Source organism: Equus przewalskii, chromosome 11, assembly GCF_037783145.1.
Source record: "Equus przewalskii isolate Varuska chromosome 11, EquPr2, whole genome shotgun sequence".
Classification (NCBI taxonomy): domain Eukaryota; kingdom Metazoa; phylum Chordata; class Mammalia; order Perissodactyla; family Equidae; genus Equus; species Equus przewalskii.
This window is the reverse complement of record NC_091841.1, coordinates 26,960,412-26,982,212: the sequence shown is the minus strand read 5'-3', so window position 1 is coordinate 26,982,212 and position 21,801 is coordinate 26,960,412. Positions and strand designations below refer to the sequence as shown.

At 61.3% G+C, this 21,801-nt stretch overlaps 1 protein-coding gene across 4 annotated transcripts; it reads right to left on the bottom strand.

The window, feature by feature from the left end:
- Nucleotides 1–248: 248 nt before the first annotated feature.
- On the bottom strand, nucleotides 249–21,491 carry PCNX3 (pecanex 3). Of its 4 annotated transcripts, none has more exons than XM_070565455.1 (35): nucleotides 21,196–21,491; nucleotides 20,639–20,826; nucleotides 20,300–20,399; nucleotides 20,138–20,177; nucleotides 19,943–20,038; nucleotides 18,601–19,728; nucleotides 17,972–18,095; nucleotides 17,709–17,887; nucleotides 17,138–17,228; nucleotides 16,614–16,749; nucleotides 15,192–15,352; nucleotides 14,241–14,394; nucleotides 13,969–14,001; nucleotides 13,519–13,690; nucleotides 13,304–13,414; nucleotides 12,879–12,970; nucleotides 12,610–12,719; nucleotides 12,313–12,418; nucleotides 12,112–12,204; nucleotides 11,809–11,959; nucleotides 10,536–10,680; nucleotides 10,011–10,188; nucleotides 8,915–9,023; nucleotides 8,631–8,760; nucleotides 8,151–8,209; nucleotides 7,832–8,047; nucleotides 6,898–7,151; nucleotides 3,278–3,508; nucleotides 3,019–3,122; nucleotides 2,560–2,707; nucleotides 2,231–2,461; nucleotides 1,879–2,153; nucleotides 1,356–1,489; nucleotides 974–1,272; nucleotides 249–897 (listed from the first exon to the last, which is right to left on the bottom strand). In XM_070565455.1, the coding sequence occupies exons 1-35, from the start codon at nucleotides 21,346–21,348 to the stop codon at nucleotides 703–705; spliced, it is 6,126 nt and encodes a 2,041-aa protein (XP_070421556.1). In that variant the 5' UTR covers nucleotides 21,349–21,491; the 3' UTR covers nucleotides 249–702. The 4 variants fall into 4 exon arrangements, with proteins under 4 accessions (XP_070421556.1, XP_070421560.1, XP_070421557.1 ...); XM_070565459.1 differs by having other exon boundaries at nucleotides 15,192–15,313; XM_070565456.1 differs by having other exon boundaries at nucleotides 17,709–17,884.
- Nucleotides 21,492–21,801: the final 310 nt, after the last annotated feature.

Here is a 21,801-nt window from a genome sequence, read left to right as displayed (position 1 = left end):
AAGCTGGAAGTCTTGGAATATATGGGGTGAGAAATTGAACAAAATGAACTTCAGATCAAGGCTTGAAAAGGGATGAGGCTTGTGAGGAAGGGGACCCATACCTACCTGAACCCCACCGTGGTCTAACCTTGATCTCCATCATGATCCAGCCCCATATCCTTTGTCCCCTTCTCCATCCTCATCCACCCTGACCTGGCCACCTCCTCTAGCCTCCACCCAAACGTTCCCAAATAGAAGAAACCACCAACCAAAATCAAAAATAGTGTTATTAATTCTGGTGTCTCCGAAGCACGGAAAAAAAAAAAAAAAGACAAAAAAAAGACAAAGAAACCACCCTTCCCACATTTCAGCCCCAAGTCCGGGCCAAGGGGCTGCCCCTGCAGGCAGTGCAGGCCCAGAGGCCAAGTTAGTCCTGGCCACGGGCTTCAAGTGGGACCAGCCCATGGGTTTGGCTCTTAGGGCCTGGCTGGGAGGCTGCCTGCCTCAGTTTGGGGAGCCTAGGCCCTAGACTAGGGATGAGAGATCAGGGGTCAAGGTCAGAGGTCTGGGCCACTCAGTTCTGGTGCTCTGGCTAAAGCAGCCAGAGGTCAGGGTTCAGATGTGGAGGCCAAAGCCACTCAGTTCTGTGGTCCAGCAGAGAGGGCCAGAGGCCAAGGGTCCAAGTTACTGAATCCTGGGCTGGGATCCAGGGTAAGAGGCCACTCAGTACTGATGCTCCAGCAGGGGCTGGGCGGCCGGGCTCTCGCGTTCCTCAGCAGGGACAGGCCAGTCACCCAGGGCCCCAGTGGGTGTGCCGCTCTCGGGAGCACTGCTGTCCAAGCAAGGAACGTCCTGGGCCGCTCTGGGGGGCGAGGTGTTGGTACTGATATCCGGGCTGAGGCTGAGGTCTAGGGGCGCCTAGGGGAGGGGAAATAGGTTGGTGGGAGAGCACACCTAAGCTGCCTGTGACTCAACCTTCCCATAAGACCCTTACCTGAGATTTGGGGGTGCCTCCTTTGGGACTCCCTGAGGCCGGCTCCCCTTCGGATGCCCCCAGGCCCTTCCGACCCCCAAGGCTCCACTTCCCACTGGGACCCTCAGAACTGAGGGGACCAGGGCCAGGGGGCCTTGAGGGCCGGGGACCCTCGGTGGGGGTGGGCGAAGCAGGGGGCGGCCCAGGCAGCCGAGGGGGAGGCCACTGCAGCAGAGGAGGGGGGCGTCCATCACCAGAGCCACTCAGGGAGGGCCGCGGGCCCCAGCCAGGGCCTGGTGGGAGGGATTGGTCGCCACTGCCTGTGGGAGACAGATAAGAGGGCAGAGACCTCAGCCAGGCTGTCCTCCTCACCCACTGTTTCAGCCTGGTCTTGCCAGCTCACCTGCTGTGTTCTCAGGTGTGGGGTGTGCCAAGGGGGGGTTATTGCTGAGGGAGGTCAAGCCACCACCTCCGCCACAGTCCGAGTCATCCACGTTGCCACCGCTATTGCAGCCAGCACCACAGCCCTTATGAAGCCTGGGGAGGTGGGGCAGCAGTGGAGAAGAGTTGGCGGGGGTAGGGCCAGAGAGCTCACGAACATAAGCCCCCAGCCCTAGGACAAGTCACCTAACATCTCTGAGCTCTAGGGTCCTGTCTCTAAGAGATTTTCCCATCAACTTTGTGGGCTCTTTTAAGGAAGACATTATCAACGGCTGTTAAGGACAAAGACCACCTTCAGCTCTGTGGGGGGAGAGGGGGCGGTGGAGTCAGGTCAGCTCTGGGAGGGGGTCAGCTCTCAGGCTCAGTCCTGGCTCCAGCACTTCCTCACGCTGAGAGCAAGGAGGGAGTGGCTTCGTCTCTCTCAGCCTCAGTTTCCTGCTCCATGAACCTGGCTTCACGGGCTAGGGGCCGCATTCAGGGCTCACCTCTCCCAGCTGTGCAGAAGCCAGCGGGCGATGGCACCCAGGCTGACGGGGCCCCCCCACAGCGCCCGCAGCTGGGGGTGGCTGCCAGCCAGCGAGGTGGTGAGGGGCGACACGTAGATGGGGTAGCCCAGTGGCTGGTCGCAGGAGGAGTTGATCATGTTGCGCAGCGCCTGTTTAGCGTTCTGGATGCTGCCCCGCTCGGGGTTCCGGTTGCGCAGGAACACCAGCTCCTGCTGCTGCCCGGCCCACAGGCCTCGCACACACTCGCGGTTCACCTGCGGGCAGCCACACGCAAGGGTCAGGAGGCTGGCACCAGGGAGGGGGCCGGGTCAGGTGGGTGGGCCATCCCCACCTTGATGACTCGGAAGCTAAGGTGGCGCCGGTTGAGCATGATGATCTTGTACTCATCAGAGGCGTCATCCAGGACGTGGCGCAGTGCCAGCAGCGAGGGCGTGTTGCTGAGGATGGCGCTGCGCCAGGCCGGGTCGCCCTCGTGCGAGATGACCAGCCGCTCCTCGTTGGCTGCGATGGCATCATACAGGGCAGCCGGCTCCTCATACTCATCTGGGGATGTGAAGTGGTCCTACGGGCAGGACGTGGGGGCCAGGGTCAGTGGTCCCTGCCATCAGGAGGGGCTTCATCCTCTACTCGCCCACCCTGTCCAGGCACACCTCTCCCCACCTGGTGAAGCTTGAGGGCCATGCGAACCCCAGGCGCCACCACTCGATGAAGCAGGTCCATGTCGGCAAAGACCCACTCGTCTCGTGGGGAGGTGATGCGGAAGTCCCCCTTGAACAGGGCGTGCAGGCCATAGAGGAAGGGCTCCAGGCTGGGGAAGAAAGGCAGGGAGTGAGCACGAAGGTTTAGAGCTCTGGCTCTACGTGCAGTGGTCTGAGCCAAGCCCTGTCTTCATGCTGGGCCTCAGTTTCCCCATCTTGACAAGGAGGTCAGTCTCTGCCCAGCTCCCTCACAAGGTGGCAAGGAGCAGGCAAGGTCACAAGTGGGAGATTCCCTTGCCCACAGAAAAGAATCACATGGAAGGAAGGACTGATGTGGTTCCTGGGGGCCTCTGGCCCGGAGCTCTTCACAGAGTGGGTGGAGGGGAGAGCAGTAGGCCCAGCTGGACCTGTGCGCACTCACCTGGCAGACATGCTGTGTGAGGCTGTCCCCAGGGCCCGGCGGCCCAGCACACACAGACCAAAACACAGTGTAACCAGCGGGGAGTTCCAATCCTGGTCCACGGGCTGTGGCACAAAGACCCCATCCCCAAGAGCCCAGCTCAGACCTGGGTCAGGTAACTTGGGGTGGGGGCCAAGGGAGGCCGAGGGTGAGAGGACCCCACATAGGGAGGGGAGAAGCAGAGTGGGGAGAAGGCAGCCCCAGGGTAGGGTGACCTGACCTGGCTGCGCCGAGAGGCGCAGTACTGGATCCACTCGAGGTGCACCGCGCAGAAGGAGGGCAGCGAGAGGCCGGAAAGGCGAAGGTCATAGTCCTCATCCACGCTCAGTGAGAAGGTGGGGTCCGAGTCCGCATAGCCAGGCGCCCGCACAGGCCGCAGGGCTGCTGCAATGCCTTCGTGGCTTAGCCACGCCTCCAGCTTTGGTGAGCGGCTCACATAGTAGATGATGCTCTGGAAGGAGAGGGGAGGCGTCAGGGTTGGGACCAGAGACAGGGGCAGTACCCTAGCCCCGCAAATGGAGCAGAGAGCGTCAGGGTGAAGAGGATTCCCCTTTGACTGAGCTGAAGTCTGCTTCCTAGGATGCCTATCCTGTGTCCATCTCAGCTCCCTGAAGCCACAGGGGCAAGGCTGTGCTGCTCCACCAGGCCAGGGAGGAGGAGCGAGGAAGCCAACAGAAGCAGTCCTCCTCACAGAGTGGGCCCTGGAGGGTCCTTCACTGCGCCAAGGGCTTGCATGCTTGCCTCAGAAGATGCCCCATTTGTGAGGGAAACTGAGGCTCAAAGACAGGGCAGGCTTGCCTGAGGATACAGAGCAGGGCAGACTGAGCTGGGATCGGAACCCTGGGACCCTGGACACCACGAGGCTGTGGGATCCAGATCTCAGAGGCCTTGGAAGGTCAGGCTGAGATGGTGGGGCTGCCTGCAGGCCAGGGAGTCTAAGTGCCCCTGGGTCACAGGTCCCTCTAGGCAGCTGAAGTGTGACAGCCACAAGGGTTCCCCTCAGAAAAAAGATAGAGGCACAGCGTCCTGTGTCCAATTGGGGCTCCTGGACCCGTTAAGAGACTGCAGGTTTCTAACCAGGGGTTTGGGCAAAGGGAGAGGAGCTTGAGGAGGGCAGGCAGTTGGCAGAGCCAGGACAGATGGGCAGTACAAGGCTGGCAGCTGGCAGCCAGTGGTTACTGAAATGCCACGTACCGCCCTGGGATGGAGCCGATGGGGCTGGCCCTCTGCCTGGGTAAGGGGTAGGGAGTCCAGGGCTGGGGAGGGTAGTGCAGCTGGCCACAAACAGAGGGCATGCAGGAGTAGAAGCATCCAGCAGTGTGGCTCTGGGGGGCCGGGAGAGGCCAAGAGCCTGCGCAAAAGGACCACAGTACAAGCTGGGAAGAACCCAGGGCCTCAAAGAGCTCCCTGGGGGGGCACCTGGAGGCCACGGCTACGGGGGGGCTTGCCTGGCAGCTGGGAGCCTGGCCCCAGCATCAGCTTGGCTGTGGGCAGGTGGGTGGGCAGTCTGGGGAGGGCTGGGCTGTCCCTTTAACCAGAGGAAGGAGGACCAGGAGCTGAGTGGGGCGAGTAGGGGCAGAATGGCTGTGGGGAAGCTTCCAGCTCCAGGAAGACCAGCTCTGGACTGACCTTGTTGCCCAGAGGGTGTCTCAATACTCCCACCAGAGGCCCCAAGAAGAACCAGAAAGGAAAACCCTCAGGGGTGGAGGGAGGAGCCTGCCTGGCAAAGAGTAAGTGCTCCCTTAACTTCTGCCGCTGCCACTCTTCTGTGACACCCCAGCTGTCCTGGGACCCAGCCCTGGCGTGGCTCTAGCTGTAACAGCTCACACCTGTGAGCGTTCGCTGGCGTCTGCTCAGTGAAACCGCGCAGGCCTCACGACTGGGGTGCCTTTCCTGCTCTCAGCCCCACCTAAGTGCAGAAGCAGGTCTGTGGCCTCAGTTTCCTCAGCTGTAAAAGGGGCCAAGTGTATGGGCCCTGCCTCTTCTAAGGGTTGCTAAAAACATCAAACAGGATAACTAACAGGCCTGGGCTTGGAAATGTTGCGAGGACCCCGAGGCGTGGCTGCGGGCGGATGTGGGGGCCGGTATCTCCACAGCTGCGGGGGCTGCACCGAGTTTCTCACTCAACTGCACTTCATGACTCCAGGGGAGGGGCGAGGTGGAGAGGGGACAGTGAGGGGGCTGAAGCCACACAGGAGGGGCTCTGGCTGCTCTGCCAGCCCCGAGGGCTGGACCAGACACATCCTTGCACTCCCCCAGGCTGGAGGAGCTGTCCTGCACACCTTCCCCCCCAGGCCCTGCCCACAGCAGCCCCTACTCTTCCTTCCAAACTTCACCCCACACTCCGTTTCTGGTCCTCCAGGCACTTCTCCCCGGCTGATTCTGCCCAGCCCTGGCAGCAGCTGTAGCCGTGGCAAGTTGGCTTCCCTGTGGGACTATACACTTGGCAGGGGTGGAGCTCATCTCAGCCTGCCAGCCCGGGCCTGGCCAGGCGCCTGGGGCCCAGCTGTGAGAAGGCTGCATGGGCCTGGAGCGGGGCTTTTGGGAGGCAGCCGGGTGACCTGGGAAGAGCACCTCTCTCGAAATGGGAGAGGAAGGTGGGCAGGCCCATGACCCCTGGGTGCCCCTGGACTGGGAATGTCCCTGTCTGGACCACAGCCTCTTTTTTGGTGAAAGCGAGGGGTGGGGGGCTGACAAAGCCTTCCCTAAGAGTGGATGGGTAGACGGAAAAAACGACAGAGAGATTATAGCTTCCCGGACGTATGGCACAGATGGGCTATCCGCTGGAGGCAAAAGGACAGCTGAGGGATACATAGGACCGCCCTCGAGAGAACTTCAAGGAGCAGGTGCAGGCTCACCTGGGCCCCAGAGGAGGCCCCTCCAGGCCCCTGACAGGGAGCCCCAGAACAGATGCTAAGAGGGCACAAGGGGACCCGGACTGTGACCACCAACACACCCGATTCCCACAGTGGGGGCCACAAAGCCTCATCATTCCTGCCATCTCACAGAACTACAATAATCCCCACTTCTCAAGGGGGTAAACTGAGGCAAAGCAATGGAGGTGACATCCCAGGTTTCTCAGAACTCAGTCCAGGGCTCCTTCTGGACCCCACACTGTGCCTCACGATCCCCACCTCCCTCAAGAGGTCTTGAGACCCCCAGGCACAGCTTGGAGCACCCAGGCTGAGGGAGGGAGGCCCAGGCCTGGGTCTGGGTCTATGCCTGGCTCTGCCACCTTCTCTTGATTCTGGAGCCTCAGGCAAATCGCTTTCCCTCTGCAAGCCACTTCCACATCTGAGACAGTGGGACCTCTCCTGGAGGGTGTGGTGGGCTCACCCAGCTCAGGAGAGGTGCCTGCCACACAGCCTGCCCCAGGGGAAGCACCACTGCTTGGCAGCTGCTCCTAAACTGTCACTAACATCACCAGTATTAGCATGATCGCCATTCTGCACTGGTGGGACGTGCGGCAGGGGGCCTGGTGGTCTAGAAGGTTGGCTTCACAACTGCCCCTCCTGAGACCAGCAGCCCTGAGAGGGGATCCATGCACGTGCTGCCCACCTGCCCCCAACACTTCCTGCCCAAGGTGAGCCTTCTGGAAGAGGGTGATAAGGAGCCCCGTCCCAGGCACCCCACTGTTAAGCGCCACACAGGCCGCGAGGCCCCCGAGGCCAGTTGTGCAGTGGTGGCACCCTGGGGGATGCTTAAACTCTCAAAAAGCCTCAGCTTCCCCTGAGCAAAAGAAGTTCTCAGTGATCCAGAAGCTGGCGCTCAGGACACTCCTGGTTAGCGCGTGGTCGCCGGCAGGGACCCCGCTGCCCAGCCGCCCGCCTGCCACCGTACCTTGACGTAGTAGGTGATGAGGATCTTGCGGAGGTCGAAGACCTGAAGCATGGAGGCAGCGTTGTTGTCGCTGATGCTGTAGCCCTCCAGCACGTACTTGCTGGCTGTCACCTCCCAGGCCAGCCAGCGCTGCCCGAAGGCGGCATTGAAGGACAGGACCCGCGGCAGGTGGCCAGGCTCACAGCAGCAGCAGCCCTCGTCCTCCTCCACGCCCTCCGTGATGGCCTCCACCTCGCGCTGCTGGCAGTACGTACCTGCGGGGGAGGGGCGACCAGTGAGGGGGCCTCCTCGCAGGCGAGGACCCAGGCGTGGTGCCAGAGGCCTGCGCCATTCATCCTCCCGCCTGGGGTGCCGTGTGAGCAAGTGTTACTGAATGAAACAAGAAATAAGTCCCTTTCTCTTCCTGACCCCCCGCAGCCACAGTGGGTGGGGAACAGGGGTCTGGTCCCTCATTTATAGAGGCAAAAACTGAAGCTCAAAGACAGGTGACTTGTTCAGGTTCATGTGCTCATCAGCTGTGCTTGGAGCCCCCGTGCATGCTCAGGGGCCTCTTCTGATGCTGGCGTCAACATGTACATCCTTCTGAGGGCAAGGAGCTGGCTCACTTACCAGGGGTTATGTGTGGCACCCAACCAGGGCCATCCCCGAGACCACAGAGCAGGCCAGTGGGAGCTGGCAGGAGAACCCAGAGCTCCAGGCCCAGGCATTCACCACACAAACAGTTCAGTCACCAAGGACCCAAAGTTAGGGCAGGGACAGGGTTGGCCAAAGGAGGCCCTGCCACGTCACTGCTCAGACTGGGAAACCCAGGCCCAGGGAGGAAGAGGCCTTGCTCAGGGTCACCCAGCAAACCAAGGCAGAGCTGGACTCGGATCCAGCCCTCACACACTAGGAAACACAGTGCCCCAAGTCAGGCCCAGGCCCTGCGGCTCACCCCGGAACTCAAGGCCACGCAGCTGGAAGGTGACGAGGCCATTGCCAACCTCGATGAGGTGCACCAGAGCGTTGAGGTAGTCGGAGGCCAGGACAAAGCAGTCGCCAGGGCCGTAGTTGCCCCAGCGGCCCAGCACCAGGTCCCCACACAGCGTGTGCTGCAGCGAGCGCGTCAAGTGCTCGTAGAAGATGGAGTTGAGGTTGTTGTCGTCAGCGCCTGGGACCCAGGACAGACAGACACATGGACAAGGTGACAAGTAAGCAAGGCTCCCTCCCCCAGGAAGCTCCACCCTAAAGCCCCTGGATGGCTGCATACACACCGGGGTTCCGGTCCAGCTGCGTGACTAGGCGGGTGTTAGAATGATCCACACGTTTAGTGCTGTTCAGAGACAGAGCAACAACACAGTTGGCTGGGAGGGTGAGGCTGCCGGGGGTTCCGATGACGATTCCCCACTGGCCCACCATCGAGTCCTCTCCAAGCCCACACCCCTGCGCTCTGGGAGGACGCCATGACAGCGCCATCACACAGGAGGAGACTGAGGCTCAGGGACAGGAGCACACAGCCAGGGAGCCCAGGGTGGCAGCCTGAGGCCTTGGTGTGGCTCGGGTTTCACCCTCATCAGATCAGCCACCTGAAGCCCACCGTGCCGAGCTCTCAGGTCTGCGCTGTGGGACCCTCTCTGTGCCCCATCCAGCCTTAGGTCCAAACTCACCCTCCCTCCCAGCAACCTTTCCCACCCGCAAGGCCCACTCCTCCCGGGGTCCCCCCGAGTGACGCGCCTGTCTGCCACGAGACTCACTTGTAGTCGCGCTCCCAGAACTTGAGGGGCCGTGCATAGGACATGATGAAGACAGCACTGCCCAGCAGGGGGTTGAGTGGCGTGGAGAAGAGTGCGGAGAGGAGAGCCTGAACGAACAGCATGGCCGAGTCTGGGCCCGAGTCAAGGAGATGGGAGGCACACAGGACCCTCCCCAGCCTCCCTCGCCACCCCTCAGCTCCCCGCTAGCCCACCCCGCGCCCCTCATCCCTGGCCATGGCCCTCCCTGCACCCCCGACCCAGGCAGCGGGTGGCAGGCCGGGTACGTGGCACGGCGAAGGGCTGGGCAAAAGCGTGGAAAGCCGAGCCCCAGGTGATCTGCCAGGGCGCGATGTAGGTCAGCACAAAACGCAGCTTGTACAGCAGGTCCCACAGCTGGCAGGCCGGAGAGGGGAGGAGGTGAAAGACACGCAGGTCACTCACAGAGGTGGGGCCTACCAAGTACGCATTCAAGGCTTGGGGGCCACCCCACCGGTTGCCCACATGGGAGGCTAGCTCCAGATCACTCCCAGCTCTTTCTCTCTGGACCTGGCTCAAAGCCCCTGTGACCACCATTAGCAACTCCCAGCAAAGCTACCACCCGAAGGGGCATGAGCCATTTAATTCCCACGATCATCCTGGGAGCTTCCCACTGCTGTCCCACTTCACAGATGGGAAAGTTGAGGTTTGGAGAAAGCAGAGCAGATAAACGACTTGCTCAGGCCACCCCACTCAGTCAGTGATGAGGTTGGGCCTTGACTAGGGGACTGAAAGTCAAGAGACAGTCCCGGTCCTGCCCTCAGAGAGGGACAGTTTGGATCTTCCCTATCCTGAGCCAGACCAGAAAACCAGACTAGAATGCCCCAGTAAGGAAAAGGCTCCAGCCTGTGCTGGGACCCCACTGAAGGCCCCCAGTACAGTGCCAGGGGACAGTCCTTTGTTCACAGTGACCTCCCAGCCCCGGCTCAGGGAATCCTGCAGTGTGGCGGAGCAGTTCACAGACACCCAGGCCCCAGGGCCTTCTGAAGCTTGGCTCTGAACTGCTCTCGAGGGCTGTGGCTGACACAGCGGCAGAGCCCAGAGGACAAAGGCCAAGTCCTAACTACATGAACTGCTTATGAGAAAGGTGGTCAAGTACAGTGACTCAGAGAAAGAGCTGTGAAGTCAGACAGGCCTAGAGTCAAATCCTGACTCGCCAGCAATTCTCTGGGGGACCTGAGGCGAGTCACTTAAACCACAACTTCCTGTGAAGGCCCACGGTGGGGCTAATATGCAGCAGCAGCTACAGAGACTGAGGGCCCTGAGCAAGTCCCCCCTGACCAAGGCAGAGGAGGTCTGCTCCTGCCGCATGGCCTGGAGGCTATCCCACGGCCGCCAGCTCACCTTGCTGCAGAGCAGGGACATGAGGAAGTAGTCAAGCAGAAAGCCCTGGGAGAGGCGCGGGTAGTCGAAGTGGAAGAGCAGGACGGTGAAGGCCAAGGTCAGGTACTGCTGGGGCGGGCAGCAAAAGGCCGAGCGCAGCAGCTTCAGCCCAGCCACGGTCATCAGCAGCGCCCGGCAGCTACGGGCAAGGAGGGCGGTGTTAGGGGCCGGGCAGGGGCTCCGGGGGCAGTGTGTGTGGGTGCCCATCACTTGCCCGCCCTGGCCTGGGCTCTGCTGGGCTGTACCCTGCTCTTTTGGGCCAATGACTCTTAGCGTCCTCCTCTTTAGGGTTACCCCCTTTACACGTTTGGGCGATACATCTGCTTTCAGAAGCAACTGCTTCAATGGAAAGTGTGTCAGGAACTGGAGTCCTCCTTTAGCTCACTGGGCAACTGAGGCAAGTCTCATTCCCTCTCTGGGCCTCAGTGTCCCCACTGTCACTTGGGAATATAGACGGTGGGATGGTAGGGAGTGGGTGGCCCTCACTAGAGGCAGAACTTGTCCGGGTGGCTGACAACAGCATGGGCATCCACCGTGAGGGCGTTGAGCACCACGGCAGGGTAGATGAGATACTTCTCAACGCACTGCAGGCCGGCGTACAGCTTCTCAAACCACATCACCTGGGCAGCGCCTACAACAGAAGGTGGGCCTGTTGGCTGCACCTGGCCCTCCACAGTCCCCTTCCAGTGCACAGCCGGGACAGGTGCGCTCTCAGAGGGAACCCTGAGAGAGGGCAAACCACAGGATGTGGTGTTCTGGGTCCCTAGAGACTTCGTGGGGGAGGCTGATCTTCGGCAGCCCAAACACAGGCGACGAGGCCCCGACAAGGCATGTCAGGGGCTTGGGGCAGGTGTTCTGCCCGTTCTGCTGTCTGCGAAAATGAGGCTGACAAGGACATCGCAGATGCCCACCAGAGCCAGGGCAGGCTGGGTGAAGTCCAAGTACATGGTGACCTGAAAATGTAGGCCCCTTCTGGGCTCAAGCTGACTGGGGCCACATGCTATAATATGGCACAGATGCTGGCCCAGTGGGCAGAATCTTTCATTGTTTAAGAACAAGAAGACATGTGGGTTTTCATGTAACAAATCCAGGTTGGTTTTTTTTTTTTTTTGAGGAAGATTAGCCCTGAGCTAACATCTGCTGCCAATCCTTCTCTTTTTGCTGAGGAAGACTGGCCCTGAGCTAACATCCGTGCCCATCTTCCTCTACTTTATATGTGGGACGCCTGCCACAGCATGGCTTGCCAAGTGGTGCCATGTCCGCACCCAGGATCCAAACCGGTGAACCCCAGGCTGCCGAACAGGAATGTGTGAACTTAACTGCTGTGCCACTGGGCCGGCCCCAAATGCAGAGGTTTAAACATCACCTCAAGGGTGACTCTGTGGCACAACCCAGGTGAAAATGTGAGCCAGGCAGATTCAGTCCCTTGGCAACCAGGCTGTAACTCTGGACAAGAGATCCCATTAGGGCCCTGGAATTCTACTTTCTCCAACTCCTCAGAGAAAGCAAGGCGGGCAGAGCAGACTGGGTGAGAACAAAGCAGGGCCGAGCTGGGGCACAGCCGGCAGGAGAGGGCACACAGGGCAGTGAAGGGCCACAGGGACAGCGAGGGCCAGGGCCGGCACAGACAGGGCAGCGTGGGCAGAGGCTGCCCCCTGCTGGCCCTCTGAGCGGAGGACCCGCTCCCATCAGGCTGGAGGTGAGCCAGGAAATGAGGGTGGCAGGGGAAGAGGGGTCCCAGCCCAGGGCGCACACTCACCGCGCACTTCGTACTGGCTGTACTCCAGCGGCTTCAGCACGGGCTGCGACAGGCAGAACCAGGGCAGCTGTTTGCGGAGCTGTGGCAGCAGGTAATGTGTGAAGAAGCCCACGGCCCCAGCCAGCGTATACAACACGAAACCCAGCACTGACTGCAAGAGGGAGAGGCCAGAGCTCAGCCAAGTGGAGGGGGCCAACGGGCAGGAGGGGCGAAGGACACGAGGCCGGAGCTGCCCAGGGCCCTCAGATCAGACTGGCTCCTGCAAAGACTAAGGGGGCGTGGGGGGGCCTGTACCACACAAACCTTCAGGGCAATGAAGACGGTGCTGGCGCTGATGGCAAAGGTGAGCACAGCGATGACAACACACATCACTAGGTCGGAGTGCAGGACCTCACGCTGCAGGGCCAGGAAACACCAGCTGAGGCGCCCGCCGCCAGTGGCTGACCATACCCCCTCTCTCAGCCCCGGACCCCAAGGCTAGAACCCCACCCCCGGGCCCCTCACCACCGACTGGCGCATCTTGTCCGGCAGTGGGTCTGGGGGCTCAGCCCGAGCTGTCTCCAAGCTCCGCTCCTCCAGCTCAGGGAACAGCTTGCTCCGGATCAGAGACCTAGCGTGGGTGAGGAGAGTCAGGGGCCCAGGTCTGGGGAGGCCGCCCCCTTCTCCCACAGGCTTCAGGGTCAGTGGGTGGCAGGCACAAGCACAGACCCACAGACCCCCCCCCCCAAGCCCCTGCCATGCACAGACACACACACAAACACACACGTGTGTGCATACGGACAGGCACATGCAGGCACCCACCAGAGCACGGTGGGGTCACTGCTCTGCCGGCTCAGGTGGTAGGACAGCGCCACCAGGAGGCCACAGAAGACGGAGAAGAGGACAGGGACGTGCTGCTCCGGCCAAGGAGTCTGGGGAGAGAACCCATGCTGGTCAGGGGAGGTGAGGGTAAGCAGGGGGGGGTGCCCCCCATGGGAAAAGCCACTGCTGAGGCCGATTCACAGCCCTATCCCAACGACCCCCCCGCCCCCCGGGCCTCAGCATGCCCCCCACCCACAGGTCACCCCTACCTTGATGGCCCCAAGGCAGAAGCCATAGAGCAGAGCAGCAGCCAGCAGGCTGCGGGAGAGGCTGAAGACAGCTGTGAGCGGGCTGGTGGCGGCTGTGAGGGGAGGAACAGCAGGTGAAGCCCAGCTCCCCCCTTCTGGCACCCGACTCCCCACCAACTGCCCCTCAACTCCCAGAGGCTAGTCTCCCCGGGACCCCGGCCCCAGGCCATTGTTCTCTGCCTCCCCCAGCCCTGAGAGGCCCTCAGAGTTTCTGGCGCTCTCTGGTTTAAAGGACTCGCCTGGGGAGAAAGGGGAAAGGATGGGTGAGGAGTCCACAGTAGAGATGGTGGAAAAGCCTCAGCTAAGGGCTGGAACCACAGACCTAATCCACGGCCCCTCCTGGCCCCACACTGCCCCGACTCCCAAGCCCTCTGTGGGCCCCATACCTGTGCCCCCAAAGCCGTGCATATCTATCTGCTCCAGCAGGTACATGAGGCAGGTGTTGACCTGGGGCAGGAGGCCCAGGAGGAAGACGAACGGGAAGCACAGGGTGAACACTGGCAGAGAGGGGAAGTGAAGGCCCGGTCAGCCCGCCGGCCACCCCTTGGCCCACCCTTGGGGCCTCACTTCCTCCAGCCACCTCAGCCCTGTCCAGTCTCACCAGTGGCCACGTCACGGGCACAGAAGAAGAAGGAGGCGGAGAAAAGTGTGAGGCCGTAGAGGGAGACGGGCGGGAAGGGCTGAGCTGAGCCCAGAGCGTCCAGCAGCCAGATGAGCAGACAGCAGATGCAGAAGTAGACAGGCCGGCTGTACGCGATCACCCAGTTGTGGCCCTGGGGAATGGGGCCGTGAGGAGCTGGGCCTCCCCCACTGACCACTTCACATGCATGTGCACACACTCATGAACACGCTCATGCACGCTCACATGCCCCAGTCCAGCCCTGGATCAAAGGCCGAAAGCCTGGTGGGGTTGGGGCAGCTGGACCGAGGTTCTGGGGTAATAGGGGTGCTGTGGAGCCCTGCCCCTCTCCCACTCGACTCCCTCCCCACCTGGCCTCAGGCCCCCCCAGGGTCCAGGCCCGAGCCTCTGGGGAGGGACGCTGAAACTCACGTGCATGGGAGATGCCGCATCAGGCTGGACGCTCTGGAAGAGACAGGAGCTACACTGGCAACAAGAGCCAGAGCCCACGGGAGGGTCAGAGGCCCCAGGACCTGCTCAGTTCCACCACTGGGCCATTATGAGCGACCAGGGCAGGCTCTGGTTACGGGGGATCTTAGGCATCTTATCTGCTTTCCAGCTCATACTCCTCAAAATGAGTCATGGGAAGGCGTGGTCTAGGAAGAGGTGGGTGGGGCAAGGAGACCCAGGGAGCCGGGCCTAACCTTCAGCAGGGAATACTGGCAGGAGGCAATGACCAGGCAGAACTGGAAGACCCAGATGTCGGTGAAGAAGCCCTTGAGCAGCAACAGGTAGCCCAGGAAGGCAACAAGGCTGCTCAGGCCGACGCCGAGAATGTTCTCCACCAGCCCTCGCGTCCTGGAGAGACAGCAGGGTCAGGGCACACCCACCTCCTCGCCCACAAGTAGGGTGAAAGGTGGGCACTGGGGAGACAGGACCTGGTCTCAAAGGCTCATGTCTGGGCGTATGGCCCTGCCAGTCCTCACCGTCTGAACATCCGAACTTCTGACCTCTCGGGGACGAGGCCAGGTTGCACCTGCCCCACGTTGCTCCTCCTGCATCCCAGTCTTTGCCCTCCTAGACCCCAAGGGCTCTAGGCACCACCAGTCCAGGACTTGCCCACCTGCGGCTCCCGCATGCTGCATCAGTCACCCCACACTACGCCAGGGGCAGTGCCTAACCCACCCCCACCAGGAGAAAGCCGGAGCCTGGGAAGCCAGGACAAGGGTCTAGGCCCAAGGGGTCCACAGACAACAAAAGTCATGTGACTTCTCTATCTGACTTTCTGGGCCACAGTTTCCCCTGAGAAATGGGAAAGCTGAGACAAACGGTTTGTGAGCTTTTTTAGGCTACAGGACGTCAATTTAAATCTAACACAGAAGCACAACAAAAACAACAGACCGAACAGGAATACTTTGTTGCGAGGAGAACTTTGGGACATAGGGAGTGACTATAGCACCACCCATGGGGCCACCCCTTTGCTCCCAAGAAGAACCTGAAGAAAGCCCACTGCAAACCCCAGACCCCGAGGCACCCTCAGCGACCCCCAGCGTCAGGTTCTCTGATGCCATGAGGCCTCCACACGTTCCCAGGATCTGAAAGGCCAAGGGCCAGGGGCGATCCAGGGATTAGGGGCCAAGGCGGCGGGCTCTCACCGGTCTAGCAGGGCCAGCAGGGCGAGCCGCTCGTAGCGCACGGAGGTCCAGCGGCCAGGAAGGAGCCAGTACTTGTAGCTGTGCTGGGCACGCGGCGGCGCCTCCTCCATCAGCGTCTGCTCCTGGGATTCGTGCAGGGAGTCCTGGTCCAGCAGGTCAAACTGCGGTCCCCACAGCCGCAGCCATCAGCCCCTCGCCCCCCACATGGTCGATCACCACAGCCCCCCACCCAGCACACACTCGCTGGTTGGCCATTTCCTCTAACACAAAGTCCGCACCATCTAGCGGCCCTGTGGCCTGCCCTGACCTTCCATCACAAGGGCCTGCTCCTTTCTCCAGGTTCCCAGGACACGACTCAATGGCTGCTGGGGACTGCTGGGGATGCTGGGAGCCAGAGTTACAAGATCCGATGTCTGTTTTCCCCACTCAGGCAGCATCTCCTGCCTCTTCCTGGGCTCAATGAAATCCACCATGTCCTTTGGGACTTGGCGCAATCACTACTTTTCTCCTGGACAGAGCCATCAGGGTCACTCTGACCACACTACCCTGGAGCACACAGAGCACCAGCCCTGAGGACAGGCCCAGGTGCCAATGCCAGTGCTGCGAGGCCCTGGGTGAACTACTTGATCTCTCTGGGTTTCTTGTGTCCTTCACTCAACAAGCACTTATAGGGTACAACGATGGGCCTGGCCCTGCGCTGGGCCGTAGGGAGACAGTGGAGAGGCAGACACACGGCCCCGCCTCTGGAGGTGGCCGTCAGCTGTATTAGAACAATGCCCACCCCATAGGATGGTAAAGCAGAATCAATGCATCGGGCAGGGGCGCGTGGGGCTTCTAGGCGTCGCTCCTGGGGCTGTCTGCAGCGCTGGGTGATAAATGCAGCAGTGCTCCTTATATGACTGTTCTTTACACTCTCGAGTCTGTGTTTTGCGCATTCTCAGTACTTTTGCTATTACTAAGCTGACAGCATAAATTATGTCCAAATCAGGATACTTTCAGAAGCGCAAAGGGGCACTATGAATAACTCTGCTGAGACGACGATCGTGAACAGAGGGCCCCAGGCTAACCTGTGTCAGGTGCCCAGCACAGGGAAAAGCATAGTCACGTTGGGTAAGTTTTACTGCCCCTTCTGCAGGTATCATTGTTAACACCCATCGTCCTCACTAACTGTGGGCCCTCCAGAATAAAGAAAATACTCCAAATAGGTTTGTTAAGTAAGCAAATAAATGATCCCTTGGGTCACTCAGATCCAGAGCCTGCACACCCTGTGCCAGGCATCAAAGGTCAGGACAGGCACCTTCGGGCCCTGAGAGCCCACACTCAGAGCGGCCTGCCCCTTGGTACCTGGGCGGGTGTTCAATGATCTGCCCCCCCATCACTGCCCGCCTCCTGCAGGTCCTTCCCCAACAGCTGGCTCCTCACCTCTGGGATCTCCAGGGGCACTCGGCGCACCTGCATGCCCTGCAGAACCACAGGCCTTGGCTGTAGCAGGTTCAGGCCACCTGTTGCCTCTGGGACATCAGCTGAGTGGAAGCTGGAGGAATGCGAGTGGCGGTCCCTATAGGAACGACAGCCGTGAGGGTGAGGGCCATTGACATACCCTGGAATGGGGTGGGGTTGAGCCTGAGGCATAGCCATGACTGGGGGCCCAAGGAGACTTGGATACACCAAAAGCAGCACAGGGGGTCCAGGAAAGGCAGGTGGCAGAGGCACCTCCATCCCAGGTCCTGGGCTTCTGAGAAGGCCCTGAAAGCCTTCTGCTTGAAGTGCCATGTCCCTACAGTATCAAGGGATCCCTGTAGGCCTGCCCCTCACTGCTCTTCACCCTTCCCTACTCCTAGAGGTTCTGAGCTGCCCCTGCCCCAGCCCAGTGAAGGGAGAGACAATCCCCAGAAATGGCAGCCTCCCAGGCCACCGGTCCGGGAGAGCCCACCTGGGAGACTCACCAGGCTCCGTTGGCTGCCTGCTCCCCCTGCTGCCCTACCGGGTTCTCGTAGCCGCCTCCAGCCAGGCCAAAGGTGTAGGAACGCCGCACACCTGGGGCAGGGGTGTGGGACACGAGGTAGCACGTCAGGAACAGGAACATCAAGGCCCAACCCACATGGGCACCAGGGCCATCAAGTGGGCAAGAAGCCTGTGCTGTGTCCCCCTAAATGGCAGCCCAGTCCCTGGGGACCAAGAGCTGGAGAGGAGCGGGACTGCAGGTCAAGGGCCAGGCCCTGAACTCAGCCTGCCCTGGGTTTGGATCCCTGTTCTACCACTCACTCAGCCCGTGACTTCAGGCTGTGCCTCAGTTTCCTCATGAGCAGAACAGGAATGATGAGGCTACCCATGCCTCAGAAAGGCTGCAAGTTTGGCGTCAGGCAGTGCAGGTAAAGCAGTCACCACTGGGCTGAGGTATGTATCCAAAAGAGTGAACACTGCTGCTAGGATGACAAAGACCCCCAGCAGAAGAGAAACGGTGTGTTGGGCCAGCCAAGGTCAGAGGCTTGGCCCCCGGACTCCGGAGGGGCTCACCACTCTCATCGTAGAAGTAGTGCACGGCACCCTCAGAGGTGTCGTCAAAGGTGCAGGCCTCGTGCACGTTGGCTCCGGCCCGGGTAAGCAACAGCGACGAGGCGAAGTGCAAGGCAGAAGGCAGCGTCAGCGCCCGGGAGTGGGAGGCGGCCCGGCCGCGCTGAGCCTCCTGCAGGCTGCTGGGGAGGGGTCAGCCCACAGGTCAGCACCACTGAGAGCCAGCTGGCCCCCACCGTGCCTCTGACCAGCCAGCAGGTGCTCACCTGGGGGGCGAGCCCATGACGGAGGCTGGAGGGGTGGGGTTGCTGCCTGCATTGTGGCGCCTCCGGATCGCCTGGGTCCGCCTCACATTGCTCGAGCGGTCCTGTTTGCCAGTCTCCTCGGCCGCTGCCCAGAGAGAGACCCCCGACCGTAAGTGACAGAGGTTTAAACAGAGCCTGGGAGCAGGCAGCAAATGCTCCTTCATGGAGCCAAAGGTCAGATCTGCCCATAGAACCACCGTGCCCTGCCTCTGGAGACCAGCCAGGTCACCTAACCACTTGTGCCTCAGTTTCCACACTTGGAAATAAGGACAATGTGACCCGCCTTGCCCCACTGGTGGCCCAGAATAAACGTGGAAGCTGAAAGTCCTCAAACAGCAGCAGCTTTGCACTAACTGCAAGACCTGGAGCCAGGTGTCTGAGGGCTCTGTGCCTCAGTCTCCCCATTGTTGGAGCCCTGCTTATCCGAGGGGTTTGGCAGGCATCACTCAATCGCTGAGTCCACATCCATCTACTGCTTGAGACACAAGCTGAGACGACTCTGACCAGGTCCCCTCCAGCCTGTCCCTTGCCTAAAGCCAAGCCCCTACCTGGCTTGCTTTCCCCACCCCAGCCCTGGAGCCGGCACTCACCTCCTCCCACAGCACCTTCCTCCTGCAGCTCCCCCCGCCAGCCGGGCTGGTTGGCAGCAGGTCCCCTCCGGGCCTCAGTGGGCAGCACAGCAGGCTCACCAGCAGCCAGCTCCACCCCTGCCTGGGCCTCCAGCTCAGCCTTGGAACCAGCCAGCGGGGCCCTCAGGACATCACCCCCTGCCCCATCCATGCTCAGCACACGGGCATGTGTTTTGGCGCTGGCGGTACTAGGCGTCCGCTGGGTCCCATAGGGCCGCTTGGGGGGCACAGCAGTCCCCTCCTCAGCCCCATGGGGGGCCCGTCGCTTCCGGGGTCCCCCTGCTGCACCCCGGGAGCTCTCGGGGGAGTAGCAGGAAGTAGAAGAGGAGCTTTCAGTACTGTAGCGGCGCTGAGATCGGAGACTGGAGGCTGGGCTCAGTTCGCTGCCCTCGCTGGTGTCTTCGTCCTCAAAGAAGCCCCCGCCTTCAAGCAGGGGCCGCCGAGGGGCACGGCCGGGTGGGGAGTGTCTTCGCATAGGTGGCCGCCGTTTGCCAGGCCGCAGCAGGGCCAAGTCCTTGGGCCGGACAACCAAGAGTGGCTCAGCTGGGCCCGGCGGCGTCCCTGCTCCTATGACTGTGTCAAAGGAACGCAGCGTGTCGTCAGAGGGGACTCCAGCATCTGGTGAGGCAGGCAGCTCAGCCTCAGAAGGTGGGTCCGTGTCGCTGCCCTCAGGGGCCTGCCCACCAGGGGGGCTGTCCAGGTGGGTGGAGTTGGTCTTCTCACTCTTGAAGCTGCTCAGCGTCTCCCGGTCAGTGCCACTGAAGCAGGAATCGGAGGAGCCAGCTTTCTGGGGCAGGGGCTCACCTGAGCCCCGCCGGTCCAGGGGCTGGTAGCCGCCCGCTCCCCGGCGTTGTTCCCGTCGACTGCTGGTCCTCACCAGGGCCCGGTCAGGCCGCGTCAGGGTCAGGAAGCTCTTGCTCAGCTCCTGGCTGAGGCTCCCCTTCAGCAGGGGGCTCATGGGAGTGTCAGCCACACTGCTCCCACTCCAGGGAGCTCCATCTCCAGCCAGGGGAGAACGTTCTGAAGAATCCGTGCTCGGGAGAGAGGGATCTGGGGCAGCTCCCGGGGGCGTCTGGGGAAGGTCTCCAACTATCAGAAGAAACGAAGACAGAAAATGAGATAACGGCATGCTCCAAGAACTGGTGGTCCTATGACCTCCTCTCTCCAAGAGCCCAGCTGGGACAGGACACTGAGGAGGCCCCATCCAGAAGGACAAAGAGAGCCCCAGGGGAGCAAAAGTTGGGGTGACAAAGACAAGATGGCTAGTCTTCCCCCAAGCCCCTGCTACACCATACCCACTTACTCAGTTTCTCCTGCGAGTTTAGCTTCAGCATCTCTCGATCAGCTGAGGTCACGATCACGTTGTTGCTGCCCTGCTCTCGCACTAGCTCCTTGATGTCTGCAACCATGGCCCCAGAGGTGTCAGCAGGACCTCGAGGCATCTGCATGCCATCCCCTCTTCCACCACCACCTTCACCCCTGAGCAGGAGCCACCTACCTCTGAGGGGCCCGGAGTCCTCCATCCGGGGCAGCAACTCCTGAGCAGACAAAGAGAAGCAAGAAGGTGCAAACAAGGCAAAAAGTAGGCTCAGGACATACCCACAGTGGGGACGAGCTCCCAGAAGAGGTACGGGAGAGGCTGAGGGCTGACACCACTCACCGAGACCTGGTTGAAGCCAAACACGGAATGCTGGGAGCTACAGCGCACTGGGGGTGTGGAACTCACTTTCCGAAACACTGTCATCTCCACTCCAGGGTCCCTAGCAGTGAAAAAGAGCACCAACTTTGAACTAACTTTTCCTCTTTATACAGTACTTCTTCTGCCATCCCCATCACTCCTCCATTCTCAACAGTGCCCTTACAAGTCCAGGGCCGACCACAGAACAAGTGTGCACCAGCTCATACAGCCAAGCTTCCCTAACCCCCTTCTCCATCCTCCAATGCTCAGGCCCAGACACTAAGAACCCTCAAGTCCCAACACAGCCGCTGCGCCACCCACCTGGGCAGACTGCTGTCCCCCTGGGCGGGCGCTTCCTCTGGCTCTCCTATGGTAGAGTTGCGCTTCTCCACAATCTCGCCCTGGTCGAACATGGCATGCAGCCGATAGTTCACAGTCTTGATGGTAGCGAAGATGACAGCCACCACAAGGCAGTACACACCAGCCACCATCAAGCTGGGGGGCAGGACCTGGGGGTGACAGCCAGTCAGGTCCTTCCTCACACAGCCTGGCCCCCTGGGATGGACCTACCACCAATCGTGGCTAGGATTCACAAGTTCACAAGAAGGTTTCCTCACCCTTCTTTGCAACTAGAACAAAGACCCTGTCAGGGAGCTCTGCCTTTTAACTGGAAAGAGAGACTAAGCGAGGGGCTCAAGGTCACCCAGCCCAGGAAGGGAAGAATCTGGTCTCTCCTCTACACACCCCAAACTCTAGATTCCTCTTTCCACACGCCAGTCCCCGAGACACAGCCCTGAATCCCTACCAGGCTGCCACCCCTCCGTGACATCTGCCCTCCCTTTTCCAGGAGGGAGTTACAGGTGGCGGCAGTATCTCACCATGTACAGCAAGAAGGGAAAGGTGAGCAGGAAGATCCACACATAGAGATGGAAGCAGTTGGAGAAGGTGCTCTGGTGCGGGTCGAAGAACCAACCGCCGGTGAGAGAGGCCCACACCCCCTGGCGCAGGATCTGCAATACCTGCGACCCCATGGCCCCGCCGCTGCTGCGCGCGCCCCCCTCCCGGGACCCTCATGGGGGCGGCCCCCGGCCCATGCCCCGCCTGGCGCCCGAGGGCCCCGGGGCCCGGCCTCGCGCTCACGCCATGGCCTCCCCCAGCGGGGGAGAGGGGTCGGCCGGGCGAAGGTGCGGGCAGGGGGCGGGGCCGGCCGAGGCGGTCAACGGCGCGAAGCTCGGGCGCGGGGGTGGAGCCGCATCAGGGGCGGGGTCTGGGCCCCCACCCCCGGCCCAGAACTGCTCCGAGGGGCCGAGCCGGCAGGCAGGCGCGGGGCACGGGCCGGGTACCCGTCGGCGGCATCCAGAAGTGGGCGTGGGGTGGGTGCTCCGGGGGTACAGGTGACGGCTCTCTCGGCTCCGGCCCGGGAGAGCCCGGGGACACTGAGGTCCACTTCCGGGGTCACAGGTCACTCGCTTAGGGCTCCGCGT

Bases quoted from the DNA above. Each gene is read 5' to 3' on its own strand.
- PCNX3 (XM_070565455.1), bottom strand. From the start codon at position 21,348: ATGGGGTCGCAGGTATTGCAGATCCTGCGCCAGGGGGTGTGGGCCTCT. The intron at 20,827-21,195 runs GTGAGATACTGC...TGTCACCCCCAG, and splicing joins TTCCCTTCTTGCTGTACATG to GTCCTGCCCCCCAGCTTGAT. The intron at 9,024-10,010 runs GTGAGCTGGCGG...CCGGCCTGCCAG, and splicing joins TGTCCCTGCTCTGCAGCAAG to CTGTGGGACCTGCTGTACAA.